Below are 14,308 nucleotides of genomic sequence, written 5' to 3' on the forward strand. Positions count from 1 at the left end.
GAACATTATCAGGTACCCGCTATGTGCCAGGTGTGTATATTAAAAGTCTAGGGCTTCCCTGGTGGCGCAGTGGTTGAGAGTCCGCCTGCCGATGCAGGGGACACGGGTTCGTGCCCCGGTCCGGGAAAATCCCACATGCCGCGGAGCAGCTGGGTCCGTGAGCCATGGCCGCTGAGCCTGCGCGTCCGCAACCGGAGAGGCCACAACAGTGAGAGGCCTGCGTACAGCAAAAAATAAATAAATAAATAAATAAGTCTACATAACTATGAAAGAGGAGGTAAGAAATACCATTTTATAAATGAACAAACCAAGCTTTAGAGAAATTTCGGAAAATTTGCCCAATGTCCTACAGCTGAAAGTAGCAAGATTAGGAAGTAATCCCTCATTTAAGTTGACTTAAAACTCTTTTGAGGACCTGGATACTATACCAGAAAAATACATCTCTCTAAGCCTGAGTCCTCAGTAACCCAATAAGAAAATTTTCCACTGGAGAGAGAGAGAGGAGTAGGGGGAAGGCTTCTTGCTGTTCAGTCTTAGAAAAATCATCCAAAAATATTGTTAGGAAGAACAGAAACCCATATTTCAATAGGTATGAAATATGGGGAAGTCTAGGGAAGAAATCTGTATTTTTGTAACTTGTACTTCATCAGAATATAGTTATAATACATATGCTTTGGTTATTCCAGCAGTTATTTCTGTGAGTAAAAGGGAAAAAACAAAACCAAAACCAGATCTGTTGCCATGCCAGGTTTTGTTTCTTTTAAACAACATGGGCTCCTTAATTTGAGGATAAGGCATAATGACCCTGGGATTGGAAGACAGACCGTGCTGAGATGGGGTCCTGTCCCCTCCTTCCTCACCAGTCTACCTTGCCTGTTTCTAAAGGAGTAGAAATTACACTGACCGCTTGGTGGCGCCAAACGACTAAAGAGGAGAGATTTGAGCTTTGTCTTTCAGGTTGTTTTTTTTTTCTGGTGCTGGCTGGGAATAGGAGGCACCCACATGTGACCTTGTGAAGAGTGGAGAGGACGGGCTATACACGCATTTTTAAGGCAGCTCCAAACTCTTGGGGAGCAAGACATTATCGTATAGTACTAATCGCTCACTGTTACATGTCTTCACTGGGCCAGCCCCAGGGACAGTATAACACTCGCCTCTACCCGCCCAGTCTCTCGACCAGAACACTCAGCGGCCCCTCCAGCCAAGGAATAAGAACACAGCAGGAGGGGTGAGCTGGGCTGAAATGACCTGTCCACTGGTCCGTCATCTATCACCAGAGCCCATGGAGAGTGGGGACAGTGCCCCTTTCATCTTTATATTCTCAGCACCTGGCAGGGGCGGGTCTTCAGTTACTGGTGAAAGTTTGCTAGAGTGATGCTAGGAGCGGAAGCTTGGGGTGGAGTTCTGATGACACCCGGGAAGTGCAAATAATGTCCTTAGAGAACAGCGCAGAGGTGAGACAAGAGCTTTCTTTCTTTTTTTCCCAGCTTTATTGAGAGATCATTGACATATAATGTTATGGGAGTTTTAAGGCGTACAACGTGTTGATTTTACACGTTTACATGCTGCCACATGATTACCACCATAACATTAGCTAATACCTGCATCATGTCACCTAATTACCGTTTCTTTTTTGTGGTGAGAACATTTAAGATCTACTCTCGTAGCAATTTTCAAGTATATAATACAGTATGATTAACTGTAATCACTGTGCTGTAAGTCCCCAGAACTTACTCATCTTATAGCTGGAAGTTTTTACCCTTTGACCAACATGTCCCCATTTCCTCCACCCCCCAGCCCCTGGTAACCACCTTTCTACTCTGTTTCTATGAGTTCGGCTTTTTTAGATTCCACATGGAAGTGAGGCCATAGAGTATTTTTCGTTCTCTGTCTGATCTCACTCAGCATGATTCCCTCAAGGTCCATCCATGTTGTTGAAAATGGCAGGATGTCCTCCTTTCTCATGACTAAATAATGTGCTGTTGCATATATGTCCCACGTCTTCTTTATCCATCACCCATTGATGGACACTTCTGTTGTTTCCATGTTTTGGCTATTGTGAATCATGCTACGATGAACATGGGACTGCAGATATCTTTTCAACATCCTGTTTTCATTTCCTTCAGATAAATACCCAGAAGCAAGATTGCTGGATCATATGGTAGTTCTATTTTTAATTTGTTTGAGGAACCTCCATACTGTTCTGCATAGCGACGCCCCAACTTACATTCCCACCAACAGTGCAAAAGGGTTCCCTTTTCTCCACATCCTCGATACCACTTATCTCCTGTCATTTTTGTAAAAGCCCTTCTAACAGATCTGAAGCTTTGTCTCCTGTTTTTAATTTGCATTTCTTTGATGATTAGTGGTGTTGAGCTCCTTTTCATGTACCTGTTGGCCGTCTGTTGTCTTCTTTGGAGAAATGTCTATTTAGATCTTCTCATTTTTTAATTGGATTGGGTTTTTGCTGTTGAGTTGTATGAGTCCTTTAAATATTTTGGATATTAACCCCTTACCAGATATAGATTTGCAAATATTTTCTCCCATTCTGTAAATTGCCTTATCATTTTGTTGATGGTTCCCTTTGCTGTGCAGAAGCTTTTTTTTTTATTATTGAAGTATAGTTGATTTACAGTATTGTGCCACAGAAGCTTTTTAATTTGATGTAGTCCCACTTGTTTATTTATTTATTTATTTTTTGCGGTACGCGGGCCTCCCACTGTTGTGGCCTCTCCCGTTGTGGAGCACAGGCTCCGGACACGCAGGCTCAGCGGCCACGGCTCACGGGCCCAGCCGCTCCGCGGCATGTGGGACCCTCCCGGACCGGGGCACGAACCCGCGTCCCCAGCATCGGCAGGTGGACTCTCAACCACTGCGCCACCAGGGAAGCCCCCACTTGTTTATATTTGCTTTTGTTGCCATTGCTTTTGGTGTCAAATCCAAAAAGTCATTGCCAAGAGCAATGTCAAAGAGCTTACTCCCTATGTTTTCTTCTAGGAGTTTTACGGTTTCAGGTCTTATGTTCAAGTCTTTAATCCATTTTGATTTTTGTGTATGGTATGATAGTGGTCCAGTTTCATTCTTTTGCATGGGGCTGTCCAAGTTTTCCCAACACTATTTATTGAAGAGACTGTCCTTTCCCCATGATATATTCTTGGTTCCTGTGTCATAGAGTAATTGACCGTATAAGAGACAAAAATTTAAAGGTACTCTTTAGCCTCTTTGAAGAGTCCGTGAGCCTTCTAGACTCTGTAGCAACTTGTCATCCATCACCACGGGCAGAAATGTCCACTTACCAAGGTACATTAAGGCTGACACACCACATGAAACCCTGTGGGTTTAAAAAGTTGATGCCCATGTACTGTGTCAGTGGGGTTATGCTTCTTGAGTCTCTTGATCTATAACAATTTTCCTTCACCCTTCCTGCTTTGTTTCATGTCACTGATCAAATGGAGAATATCCCACAATCGGGATTTGCTTGCTTTTGGTATGATTGGACTCATGTCTGTATTCTCTGCATTTCTTGTAGAATGATAGCTGGATCTCGATATTTAATTAGATTTAGATTCAAGACGGTCCTGGATACTTACTGTCACATCTCATCACAAGGCACATGCTTTCTGTTTGTCCCACTTCTGGTGATGCTGAGACTGAGCGGTGGGTTCAGGGGGTCTCTCTCAGTGTGGTCCATCCACGAACCTTCACCTGATGGTTTTTACACCTGCTGCTGATCATTACTAGATCCATTATTTCATTGTAAAATGGTGGTTTTTCAAATTCGATCGTTCATTCTGCATATGTGCTAGCTAGCATTCGTCTATGCAGAAGACCTTTCCTTCATCCACTCCTTGGTTGCTCTGAAATACAAGTTGTACAGGAAAAGCAGGGTAATGCTTGGTTCTCTTTTTATCCATCTACCTTCAGAGTAATGACCTGGTACCCTAGCAAACTTCCAAAACTGAGTGATGAGTTTTATTTTTTTCTTTTCTTTTTTTTCTTGAGTATCATTGTGAATGCATGGATTTTTATATATTTGATGTGCCCTAACCCATGACAGTCTCTGTTCATTTTTATGCTCACACTGTCCCATCCTATTCTACTGAGAGTCACTTCAGACTAGCTCCTGGTTCTTTTGACATGACCCCATTTGTCTCTGGAAGATTCTTTGCTTTCTTGCATGATGAGAAATCCCAAGTTTGTTTGTACATTTCCTGCCGTAGACCTGTAATCAGCCATTTCCTTTTAGTGTGAAATGGTTTTTAGCGACCACAGTCTGCCTGCCTGGGCTGATGGTTGTTAGTTGGCTGTCATTGCTTCTAGACCTTTCCAGTAGATGTAGCTAGGAAATATGTTTTTTTAAGAGAAAAATAAATCATTAATTCACTGGTATTTCCAGTTCAAATTTATTTAGACAGACTTGTTGCTTCTTTGATTCTTTGTTTGAATTCACTTTTCTCTTTTACTGGAAATCTTGGTTCCTAATGATACTAACAAAATTATTTATTTTCTTCATCATTTAATGTACTTATAATAATCTCATTTCCCCCCTTCCCACCCGGAGGTTACATACTATAAAGATTGTTCTGCACTGTTTTTTTTAACCAATATTGCTACTAAGACTACCAAGTACAATTTGCTGTCTTTGTGCTTTTTGTTCTTAGAATTTATCCTATTACAGATGTAGAGTCAAAAGTCACTTGGATGTCAAGTGAAAGTCACTTGAAATCATTCTTTTCTCTGTGTTTATGCTGACAACCTGATATAAAATTAGACTTGTTTCCTTCTGTTTGTTTTCTAGTTTTAGAGGCTGATTTCCCTTTTTGTTTGATTTTGTCTTTTAACGATGCAAAATGTTTTCATAGTTTCAAAGACAACATTGTAAGTATAAGTAGAAACCTTGGTACCCTGAGTCTCGTCTTGTTCTATCCTTCCCCTTAAAGGAGACTTTTTTTTTTTTTTCGCGGTATGCGGGCCTCTCACTGTTGTGGCCTCTCCCGTTGCGGAGCACAGGCTCTGGACGTGCAGGCTCAGCGGCCGTGGCTCACGGGCCTAGCCGCTCCGCGGCATGTGGGATCTTCCCGGACCGGGGCACGAACCCGTGTCCCCTGCATCGGCAGGCGGACTCTCAACCACTGCGCCACCAGGGAAGCCCTAAAGGAGGCTATTTTTATTCATTGGTTCCTTATCTTTCTATTTTTTAAAAATATACGCAAACACACATATGTTTGTATGTGTTCATACCCCCTTTCCCACACAGAGCTAACACAGCACTGTCTGCACTCCGTTTTTATTTTTCACTTATTAGAGTCTGGTGCTACCTGCACACAGGGTTGCCCCTCACCCCTTTGGTCAGCTGCAGAGCCTCTAGTATATCACGTCCCATAGTTTGTTCAGGTACCTGCTGAGGGACGTGTGGGCTCTTTCCAGTCTTTTGCATCTATAAATGATGCTGTAGTCAATGGCCTTGAGCATATAGCATTTTGTGTCTTTGCAGCTGTCTTGAATTCTAGTTACACCCAGAGTGGAGGTGTTTGGGCAGTGATTATGGTTTCCAGAGGGTGTGGCCATGGGCTGCCCGCTGTGGGAGGGCAGCCCAGGTGTGCATATGATCTCTGTAACAACAGCTGCCATTAGCAGGAGGCCCTCCTGGTTCTTTCACTCGGCCTCACTCTCTCCCAGAAATATGAGGACATTTGTGAGCTGTGGGTTCCCCACTTGCAAACTTACTCTAGCGGCTGGAAGGAAGCTAGAAAACATCACTAACCGACATGGGGCGGGGTCACACCCAGGAGTCCCTAATGCCTCACAAAGGACAGGATGCCCAGGGCTGGGGTGGGGGAAGGGCTGTTGGTGCAGAAGGTGGCAGCGTCTTCGGACAGGCTTTCCTTCCTTCATCATCGTGTCTCAGTCACCTCCTTCCACCTATTGTTCAGGCCGCCAGCGCCGCTAGGAAAATCTGACGATAACTCCCACATCCTCTTAGCACGTTTTGTGAATGTCCTGTGGGTTCAGTTCCAAATTGGAGCCTTGAGCTCGGGGCTGGGGAAGGGGCTGGGATGGTGATGCCAGAAGGGGCCGCCATCTCCGCCCCAGGACCTTGGCACACAGGCTGGGTTGCACAGATCACATCAGGTAATGAGATGAGGATGTGGCTTTGCACATCGCAATTCTTTTCAAACCCAGCCGTGGACGTGTGTGTTTTGGACCACGTTGTAAGGATGCCTCCGTCTGGCAAGCCCTCAGCCTGCTGTGCAAACACGGTCTCCAGCCCACTGAGGGGCTGCATGTTTGCCCACAAGGAAAGACCTCACCCTCCCTGGGCACCCAGGACAGTCTGCACAGCCTGCCAGCCCGCCCAGGCCCCCTGCCAGCCCTTCCTCTCTGCAGGCCTGCTGTCCTAGACCTCACAGCTCGTCAGACCTTGGTTTTTCCCTTAACGAAAGGAATTCACATAACCTTCAGATCTGTTAGAAAAATCCCCCTCTCTACAAAGCTCCTAATAATTGACCGTGGTATTTGACAGGATGAACCAAAGTCGTAAGCAGTTAAAAAAAAATAAATGCAGCTGAAGGCTTGTTGTAGCATGTGCCCTTAGCCCCATCCCAAGACCCCCGGGACCAGCCGAGGGTCACAGTGCTTCTTTCGTCCTAGGGAGTCAAGGGGCACACTGGGCAGCCGGGCCCTCTCACACGACAGTATTTTCATTCCTGAGTCGGGACAGGACCCTCCTCGGCCGGTGCGGGTCTTTTCCCAAGAAAATGTGTGTGACCGGATTAAAGCTTTGCAGGTAAACTTTTCCCCGTGGCGACACTGGGTACGTATGTCAGGTAGGCATTGGGAAGTCTTAAGATGATTTCTGCTGGGTTTACTTGATCTATTTTAAAGCCCAATTGCATGCACGTCGCAGCTCTCCCAAGACTCACCCAGTTAGTTACAATTGGACCATACCTCATTCTCAGTTATAACCACTCATTTTCAAGATGACAGCGGCAGAGCTGGTGGCAGACTCGCAGTTCAGTTCCCTGCCCCAGGCAAGGGTGCTGAAAATATCTCTTGAATGAATGAATTGCAGTGGGAGCATTTGTTGAGAAAAGTTGCTGACGAAAACAACAGCAAATGTTCTTTATTCCGATCTAGTTAAAAATACAGTGTAATGTGAAAATGGGGCTGCCACCTCCTCCGGGGGGCCTTCCGGCCAGGCGGGGAGATGATGCTGGCATGAGCTCTGAGGACGACGGTCTGCCCAGGAGCCCCCCAGAGATGTCCTTGCTGCACGACATCGGCCCCGGCACCACCATAAAGGCAAGTGTAGCCTGCACCACCTCGACTCCATCCGCGCCTGCCACATAGGGCTGTCGGGGACTCCGGTGGCCCCTGTGTGTGTTCCCCTTAGACTCCCGTGCTGGGTCAGGCTCAGTGCAGCCAGGAGGGATTCTAGCCAGGTCACTGGAACCCGCTGTCAGGCCTTGGACTGTATTTGTTTTCATTCTTTGAGCAGAAATTCAGGTCTCTTTAGGAGATATGGTTTGGGGAACATTTTCCATGGTGGGTAGAGGGCTGATACAATCAACCCTATACCTCGTTTTTCCTGTCTGAGCAGATGACCAGACCGGGCATCTCATCTAAAAGAAGGAAAACGGCTTTGAATCTGTTTTCTGTCATCATGACATTTGGCTGGAGGGAGAAGGGAGTGGTAACATATATGACTTAGTCTAGGCTCCTGCATCTGAGTTTGGGACTCTGAGAACTTGTTAGCTTAGGGGTAGAAATGTGAGGCATGGCGCTGGTAGACAGGGCAGCAGGGAAAGTTTGACAAGCAGGAGAGGTGTCTCTGACCTCAGCAGGGCGGGGAACTGATCCCAGAAGTCCCCCACCCCCTTTGGAATCCAGGAGGAAGAATTGAACTTTTTTGTGTGTATACCAGCGGTCCCCAACCTTTTTGGCACCGGGGACTGGTTTCATGGAAGACAGTTTTTCCACGGACCGGGGCCGAGGAGGGGGATGTGGCGGGGTAGGGGAAGTGGGGGATAGTTCCAGCGGTAGTGTGCGCAATGGGGAACAGCAAATGGGGCTTCACTTGGCCACCCGCTGCCACTCGCCTCCTGCTGTGTGGCCCGGTTCCTAACTGGCCTTGGACCGGTACCGATCCGCGACCGGGTTGGGGTTGGAGACCCCTAGTATAAACAATATAGCTCGTGGTGCTGCCATTTTGAGCCCATACAGTGGGCTCAGTGATAAAATCCGTATCATTTATGTTACATGAGTACATAAGTGATGAAACAGCTGATCATTTCCCCCTTGTAGACAAGCCTTGCTGTGGGGTGGATGGAGTTGGAGTCATCCGTGTTACGACCCATTACGTATATAGCCACACCCCTGCCCTGTGTGTCCTTGGAGGGTCCCTGTGCCCTGGTCGAGGGCCATCCTCAGGCAAGTCCTGCAGGTTCCGTGCTGCTCTGAAATATACTCAGCCGTCACTTCCACTTGGACGTTCAGAAGCCCCCCTGCAAAGGCAGGAGGAGGAGTATTTACCTGACTTGTTTGCCGTTGTGGGTTCCCAGAGCCCCACGGATAAAGGCAGAGGAAGAGCTGTGGTGTAGCTGAGAGTGAACACGCCCAGGGTGCGGGTTTCTGCACAGAAGGCCAGAGAATGCCTCTCTCCAGAATTCTGCCCTAGGGTCAACCTGTCCCTGCTTGCTCTGCGAGCAGGTCAGAGGGCAGTAGGGCACCCACACCTGCTCTCCCACCTCGAGGAGAAAGCAGAGAAGACAAGGAGGAAGATTTGGCCCATTGCCTGGACTCCAAGCCCACCCTGCACCCCTTAGCACCTTAAAATACTGGAGGGGCAAGTGGACAGTCTGATGGCCGTGTTAAGGTGTCATCACCACGTGACACACGCATCTCAGCAGCTCAGTGGCCACAGCCTCAGGAGTGGATGTGACTGAGTGTGCTTCAGGCTGCGTGGTTGGGGGGATGTGTCTGGCGAGCCATTGTTGACTGACTCACCCTCCTTCCACCCCACAGTTCTCTGACTCTCCCGGCGTCGTGGTTCTCTGCGTTTAGCTGGGACAGACGGTACAGGAGAGCGGGTAGCTTCTAAATCTGTTAAGGATTAAAGAGTGAGCCCAGCTCCCAAACCCGCAAAGCACCGTAATGCACAAATTCCACAGTCCGCTGACTGGGAGCCACTCATACTGGGCAGGGCTGACCTTGTCCTTTTCAACACCCCTCCTTTGGTAGTGATGTCATCTTAAAAAAACGTTCTGAGAATTTATCAAGTATTGGGTAGTAGGAACAATCCACTAGCTTCATCGGAAACCAAAATTTGAGCCTTTAAGACTTAAAAACTATCATCTTTATCATCATGGTTTTTGAAGACACAGTGATCATATGTTGTGCCTTGATAGTTTTCTGGGTCCAGGGGGCCGATCGAGAGGGGGAGACAAAGCACCCTTTAAAATGCATTTATGTAACACATGCTATTTGATGTGATGGCACGTTAAACCCCAAAAGGATGGGACTGCAGGCTGTTGGGTTTTTTCCTGTGTGACGCCTTACACGGGCCCACATGCTTGACAGAGAACTTAATGAAGATTATTACGAAGAAAGGTCTTCATTAACAAGTATTTGATGACACTGCCAAGGTGACATTTTCTGATGGGATGAGTTTTTCAGGAAATACACGGAATTATTTTTAAAATCTCATTACCACGTGAGGTAACGACTGAGGAAATCTCTTTAGTGATGTTTAAGGTAGAATTACATCTAAGAGGTCCTAATCTAGGTTTCCGACCATGAAGTAGGAAACAAGGGGTCGAGGTGGCAAACTGGCAGGTCTGATTTGCTCTGGGTGACAAGGAAAGACAACAGGGGAGACGGTACAGCTCTGATGGCAAAAGAAGGCGAGGCCTCCTGCTGTGGGTGAGGCCGCGGGCTGGATCCCTCACCTCTGGGTCTGTGTCCTCGGGGGACCTGGGAGACAATTGAATGGGATCAGGGAGGTCAGTGCCTGCCCTGCTTCCCCCAGCCTGCCCGCCACCCCTGCCCTGTGTCTGGGGCCCATTCCCCATGAGCCACCCTCCCCCAGTGGCAGGGCCTCTCTTTTTGAGGACAAATGTGGTAAAGCAGCTGTCTGTCAGGGTGTCCAGGACCCTGTGTCCAGGGTCACCCCACAGAAGCCTCTGAATTCCAGGCTGCTTCCTCAGGGCTCTTTGAGCCATATTTTCCCCCAACAAAGGGCCACTTTTTAGACTCTTAAATCATCCACTTCCAGAATCATCCAGAAGCACAGACTCCAGGAAACTTGGGGGGCTGGGAGCAAGCAATGCAAACGTGAGCTCCAGATGCCGCCAGCCCGCAGATAAAAATGCAGGTCAGCTCTTCCTCCTCCTCCAGACCCCACCCCACCCCATCAGTGGTTGCTTCACTGATCAGAGACGGAACTTGGTTCTCGATCGGGAAGGTGTTGGTGTTTCCAGGCCCCAAGGACTCTCAGGACGACAGCTCAGAGAGAAGCGAGAGTCTGGTTCCCTATAGGGAAGACCAGCCGTGACGGCCAGTGCAGGGTTGTCTGGGGACAGAGGCCCTTGTCCAGTGTCAGGGACATTCAGCTCCTCCCGAGGCCCCCAGCCTCAGGGTCAGAGTGAACCATCCGCTCAGGCAGTGCAAATGCAGGGGGAGCCAAGTGGAGAGTAGGCAGGGAATGTTTGTCCTTTGGGTTTATAGAGGGGTGACCCAAGGCCCACATTGTCACAGAAGGAGAATTCGTCCTCATTGGTGGAGTCACTGCGTTTGCAAAGCAGCTCATCTTATCTGCTCTCCTGAGTCCCAGGCAGTAAGAAAAATAAAACCCCAAATCTCACCAAGTGTGGATATCCACTGTCCCTCCACACAGGGGTGAAAATGACGATTTTGTATGATTGTGAAATGGACCCATCCTGCTGTGACCTTATAAGGAGGACTCTCTGGGGAAGGTGTCTCCCGTCCAATCGCAGGGGGCCTCCTGAGTCATCAGCTACAGCAGTGAGAGCCAAAGCCACAGGCACGGAGGGAGTCGTGGCCAGGTGTCCTGTGGTTTATTTTCAAAATAATCTTTCCTGTTTTATTCCCGTAAGAACCCCGATCGCTAAAACCACAGAACTAAAAGAGATTATGTTCACTTAGAACCATTTTTCCTCTCATTTTGGTGATTGTCTTCTCCCCATCGACAGGAATAAGCTTTGTACTTGCACTGGAAAATACAAGGGACTTTATGTTAACAGGGAAAATGCGTTCCTCTGCAGCGGGTGGTCCCCGCGTCAGTGGCGCGCTTGCGAACAGCGTCTTCCTTCCGTTTCCTCCTCTAGTTTGGTGGGGGAGGCTGCTGGGCACGTGCTCCTGTGTGGCCCAGGGTTGTGGGAAAGACCCTGAGCGAGATGCACCCGGGCCCCTGGGAGCCCCTCACTCCTGTGTCTTCTTGTCACCGCTTCCTTCCTGAGGAGGGCATTTACTAAATCATCGTGCGGTGCATAAAAGTATGGTCTCAGGTTAAAATGTAAGCAGCGCACCACCTCACACCCATTCCGATGGCTACTGTTAAAAAGAAGAAAAAGAAAACAGAAAATAACAAGTGTTGGAGAGAGAACATGAAGACAGATGTTGGTACCCTGTGCCCTGTTGGTGGGATTGTAAAATGGTGCAGCCACTGTGGAAATCAGTATGCCTCGAAAAATTAAACATAAAATCACCTTATGATCTAGCCATTTCATTTCTGGGTATGGACCCAAAAGAACTGAAAGCAGTTTCTCGCAGAGATATTTGTACACCCACGTTCGTAGCAGCATTACACATAGTAGTTAAAGCGTGAAAGCAGCCCAGGTGTCTTGGGCTGGATGAGTGAACACACAAAGTGTGGTATATACCCACAGTGGAATATTACTCAGCCTTGAAGAGGAAGGAAATTCTGACACAGGCTACAAGACGGATGAACCTCAAAGACATTACGCTAAGTGAACTGAGCCAGGCACGAAAGGACGAGTATTGTACGATTCCACTTATACGAGGTACTTAGTCAAGTTCATAGCGACAGAAAGCAGAAGGGTGGGTGCCGTGGCTTGGGGGAGAGGGATCGGGGACTTAGTGTTTAATGGGCATGGAGCTTTAGTTTTACAAGAGGAAAAGTTCTGGAGGTGGTGGGTGGTGAAGGATGCACAATGACATGAATGTATTTAATACCAATGAACTGTACACTTAAACGTGGTTAAGACGCTTAGTAAAATAAACTGGAAAATAAAACACTTCGGGAAAAAGTGTGAACTTGACCCTAATATTAAGCACCATGCTGGAACAGAAAGCTGTGTTTGTTTGCAGGTGGCAGGGTTGTCACTAAAGCCCCGCCCCTCCCAAGGTCTCCCTCTGCACCTTGCTCCCCCGGGTGCGCGGTGGGTGCCTGTCTGCTACTTTATGCTGATAAGTGTCTTTGCAGGAGAACCCGGTGTTACCATCACTCTTCCACGTGACTCCCCCCAACCCCTTCCTCCCAGGCGACACTTTTGCCCTTTGCTGCCTTTCAGTTACTTCCTGCCGAGGTATGAACTAGTAAAATATTTGAGACTTAACAGGGGTAACTTACAGCCAGATGGTCCCAAGAGAAGGCGTGAAGATACAGAACCCTAGAGTGAGCAATGATGGGATGCTGAGAGCAGGGCTTGGCATGGGCTGTGCCCCAGCCTGTGAAATCACACCCTTGAGCCACCCCCCATGGCTTCCAGAGACAGGGCCAAGCCTGACTCCGCCCTTGGAGGAATTGGGCTGGTCGGTGTCATGGGAGAAAGGAGCACTTGTCTGAAGCACCTGTGCAGCTGCCGTGGGTGGGCGAAGGCAGAGTTACTGGCTACCTAGGACTCGGGTTCTTGGAAATGAGTGATGGGCCTGCAGGGTTTGGCTCGACACTTCAAACCCCCAGCCCAGAGATGAGCCCGGTGAAAGGGGAGGTTGATGTGCCGGCTGTACTGTTTCCTCGGGGAAGCTGACGGCCTGGCCTGTGTGTTCCTTGTGCCCTGAAGGTCTGTGTGGTTTCCTCGTCCCGGCCACAGTCTCCTGACCAGCTCTTCTCCAGGCAAGTGAGCGACACCTCCGTCTCCCCCAGGACCTCGGACGGCACCGTGGCCCCCGTGGCTGATTTCGATTATCCCCCAGAATTCTCCTCCTGCCTGGACAACTCTGCGGCCAAGCACAAGCTCCTGGTCAAACCCCGCAACCAGCGGTGCAGCAAAATGCGGCGTCTGTCCTCGGTAACCGGGCAGGGGCAGGGTGGGCGGGTCCCCCCCCCCGAAGTGCCGAGCTGGTCCAGGGTACCTTCTCAACACCCCACCATCTTGTCTTGAGAGAAGGAGGGAGGGGATGTTGGTCTACGAGCATCTCTTTCTCAGCCCCGTCATTCTCTGTGGCCAGGCGGACCCCACAGCCCGCTTCTCAGCTCCTCTGGGGATGACCACTGGGCAGTGGAGAAGGTGACAACCCTACATGGACCTCGAGCCCCTGGTCCCCTCCCCCCCGCGAGGGCTGTGGGACCATGACCATGCTGCAGGAGCTGGGGGTGCTCATGGTTTCAACCTAACTCAGATATGTCCCTCCCGTCCTAAGCACTCATTCATTCGGTCTTCATTCTGCAATGCTTACCAAGAACCTGCTCTGCGCCTTGCGTCCCCTACCTTCCCACTGTCTTCAGTGTGATGTCCACACTGCAGGCCTGGCGCAGCCGGGCCCTGCCCACCTCCTTCCATTCTCACTCAGCACGCTGTGGCCTCCCTTCTGCTTCTGGCACTCACCGAGCTGCCTCCCACCCCAGGCCTTGGGACCGGCTGTGTCCCCTGCTCAGTCCTTGGGGGATGGGTTCCGAGGCCCTCCCCAAAGGGGCTCCCCAGGAACGTCCTGTGGAAAGCAGCCCACCTGCCCATCACCCCGGGCACTTCCTCCACGGCACTGGCTATACACGGACGTGACCTTTGTAAATGGAGGTGCTCACTTGTTTATTGCCAGTCTTCCGTGAGCAGACTGTACTTCTAGCCCTGGGGTGACACTAGTCACAGAGCTGACATTTCGTGGACGTTAGTGGAATGCGTGAATGGATGAACAAACGCGTGAATGACCAAGGGAGAAGCTGAACAGCTAGAATGGACACTGCCTGGGGCGAGGACCTACTTAGCAGCACAGGGGTGGTGCCCCTGTAAGGACAGACCCTCCTTGGTGTGCTGCCCGGGCAGTCATCAGCTCGTCCCTCTGGGAGCTGAGAACTCGCTCGTGCAGTGCATTGTCTTCACGGGACCAG

General features: G+C 49.3%; 1 protein-coding gene across 7 annotated transcripts in view; it reads left to right on the forward strand.

Moving 5' to 3' along the window:
• The window catches only part of CRACDL (CRACD like), a 121,357-nt gene that overhangs the window by 82,180 nt on the left and 24,869 nt on the right, over positions 1-14,308 (forward strand). For 5 of the 7 annotated variants that reach the window (XR_004475660.2, XM_033401831.2, XM_049696205.1 and 2 more), the window contains 4 exons: positions 1,169-1,228; positions 6,652-6,787; positions 7,138-7,302; positions 13,044-13,271. Coding sequence is in view for 6 of the 7 variants with exons in the window: in XM_033401831.2 (XP_033257722.1) it covers positions 1,169-1,228; positions 6,652-6,787; positions 7,138-7,302; positions 13,044-13,271 (589 nt within the window). In the remaining variant the exon portion in view is untranslated. The remainder of the gene's footprint in view (positions 1-1,168; positions 1,229-6,651; positions 6,788-7,137; positions 7,303-13,043; positions 13,272-14,308) is intronic. The other 2 variants (XM_033401833.2, XM_033401829.2) reach the window with 1 other exon arrangement.

This window comes from Orcinus orca, chromosome 13, assembly GCF_937001465.1.
Source record: "Orcinus orca chromosome 13, mOrcOrc1.1, whole genome shotgun sequence".
Taxonomy (NCBI): Eukaryota; Metazoa; Chordata; class Mammalia; order Artiodactyla; family Delphinidae; genus Orcinus; species Orcinus orca.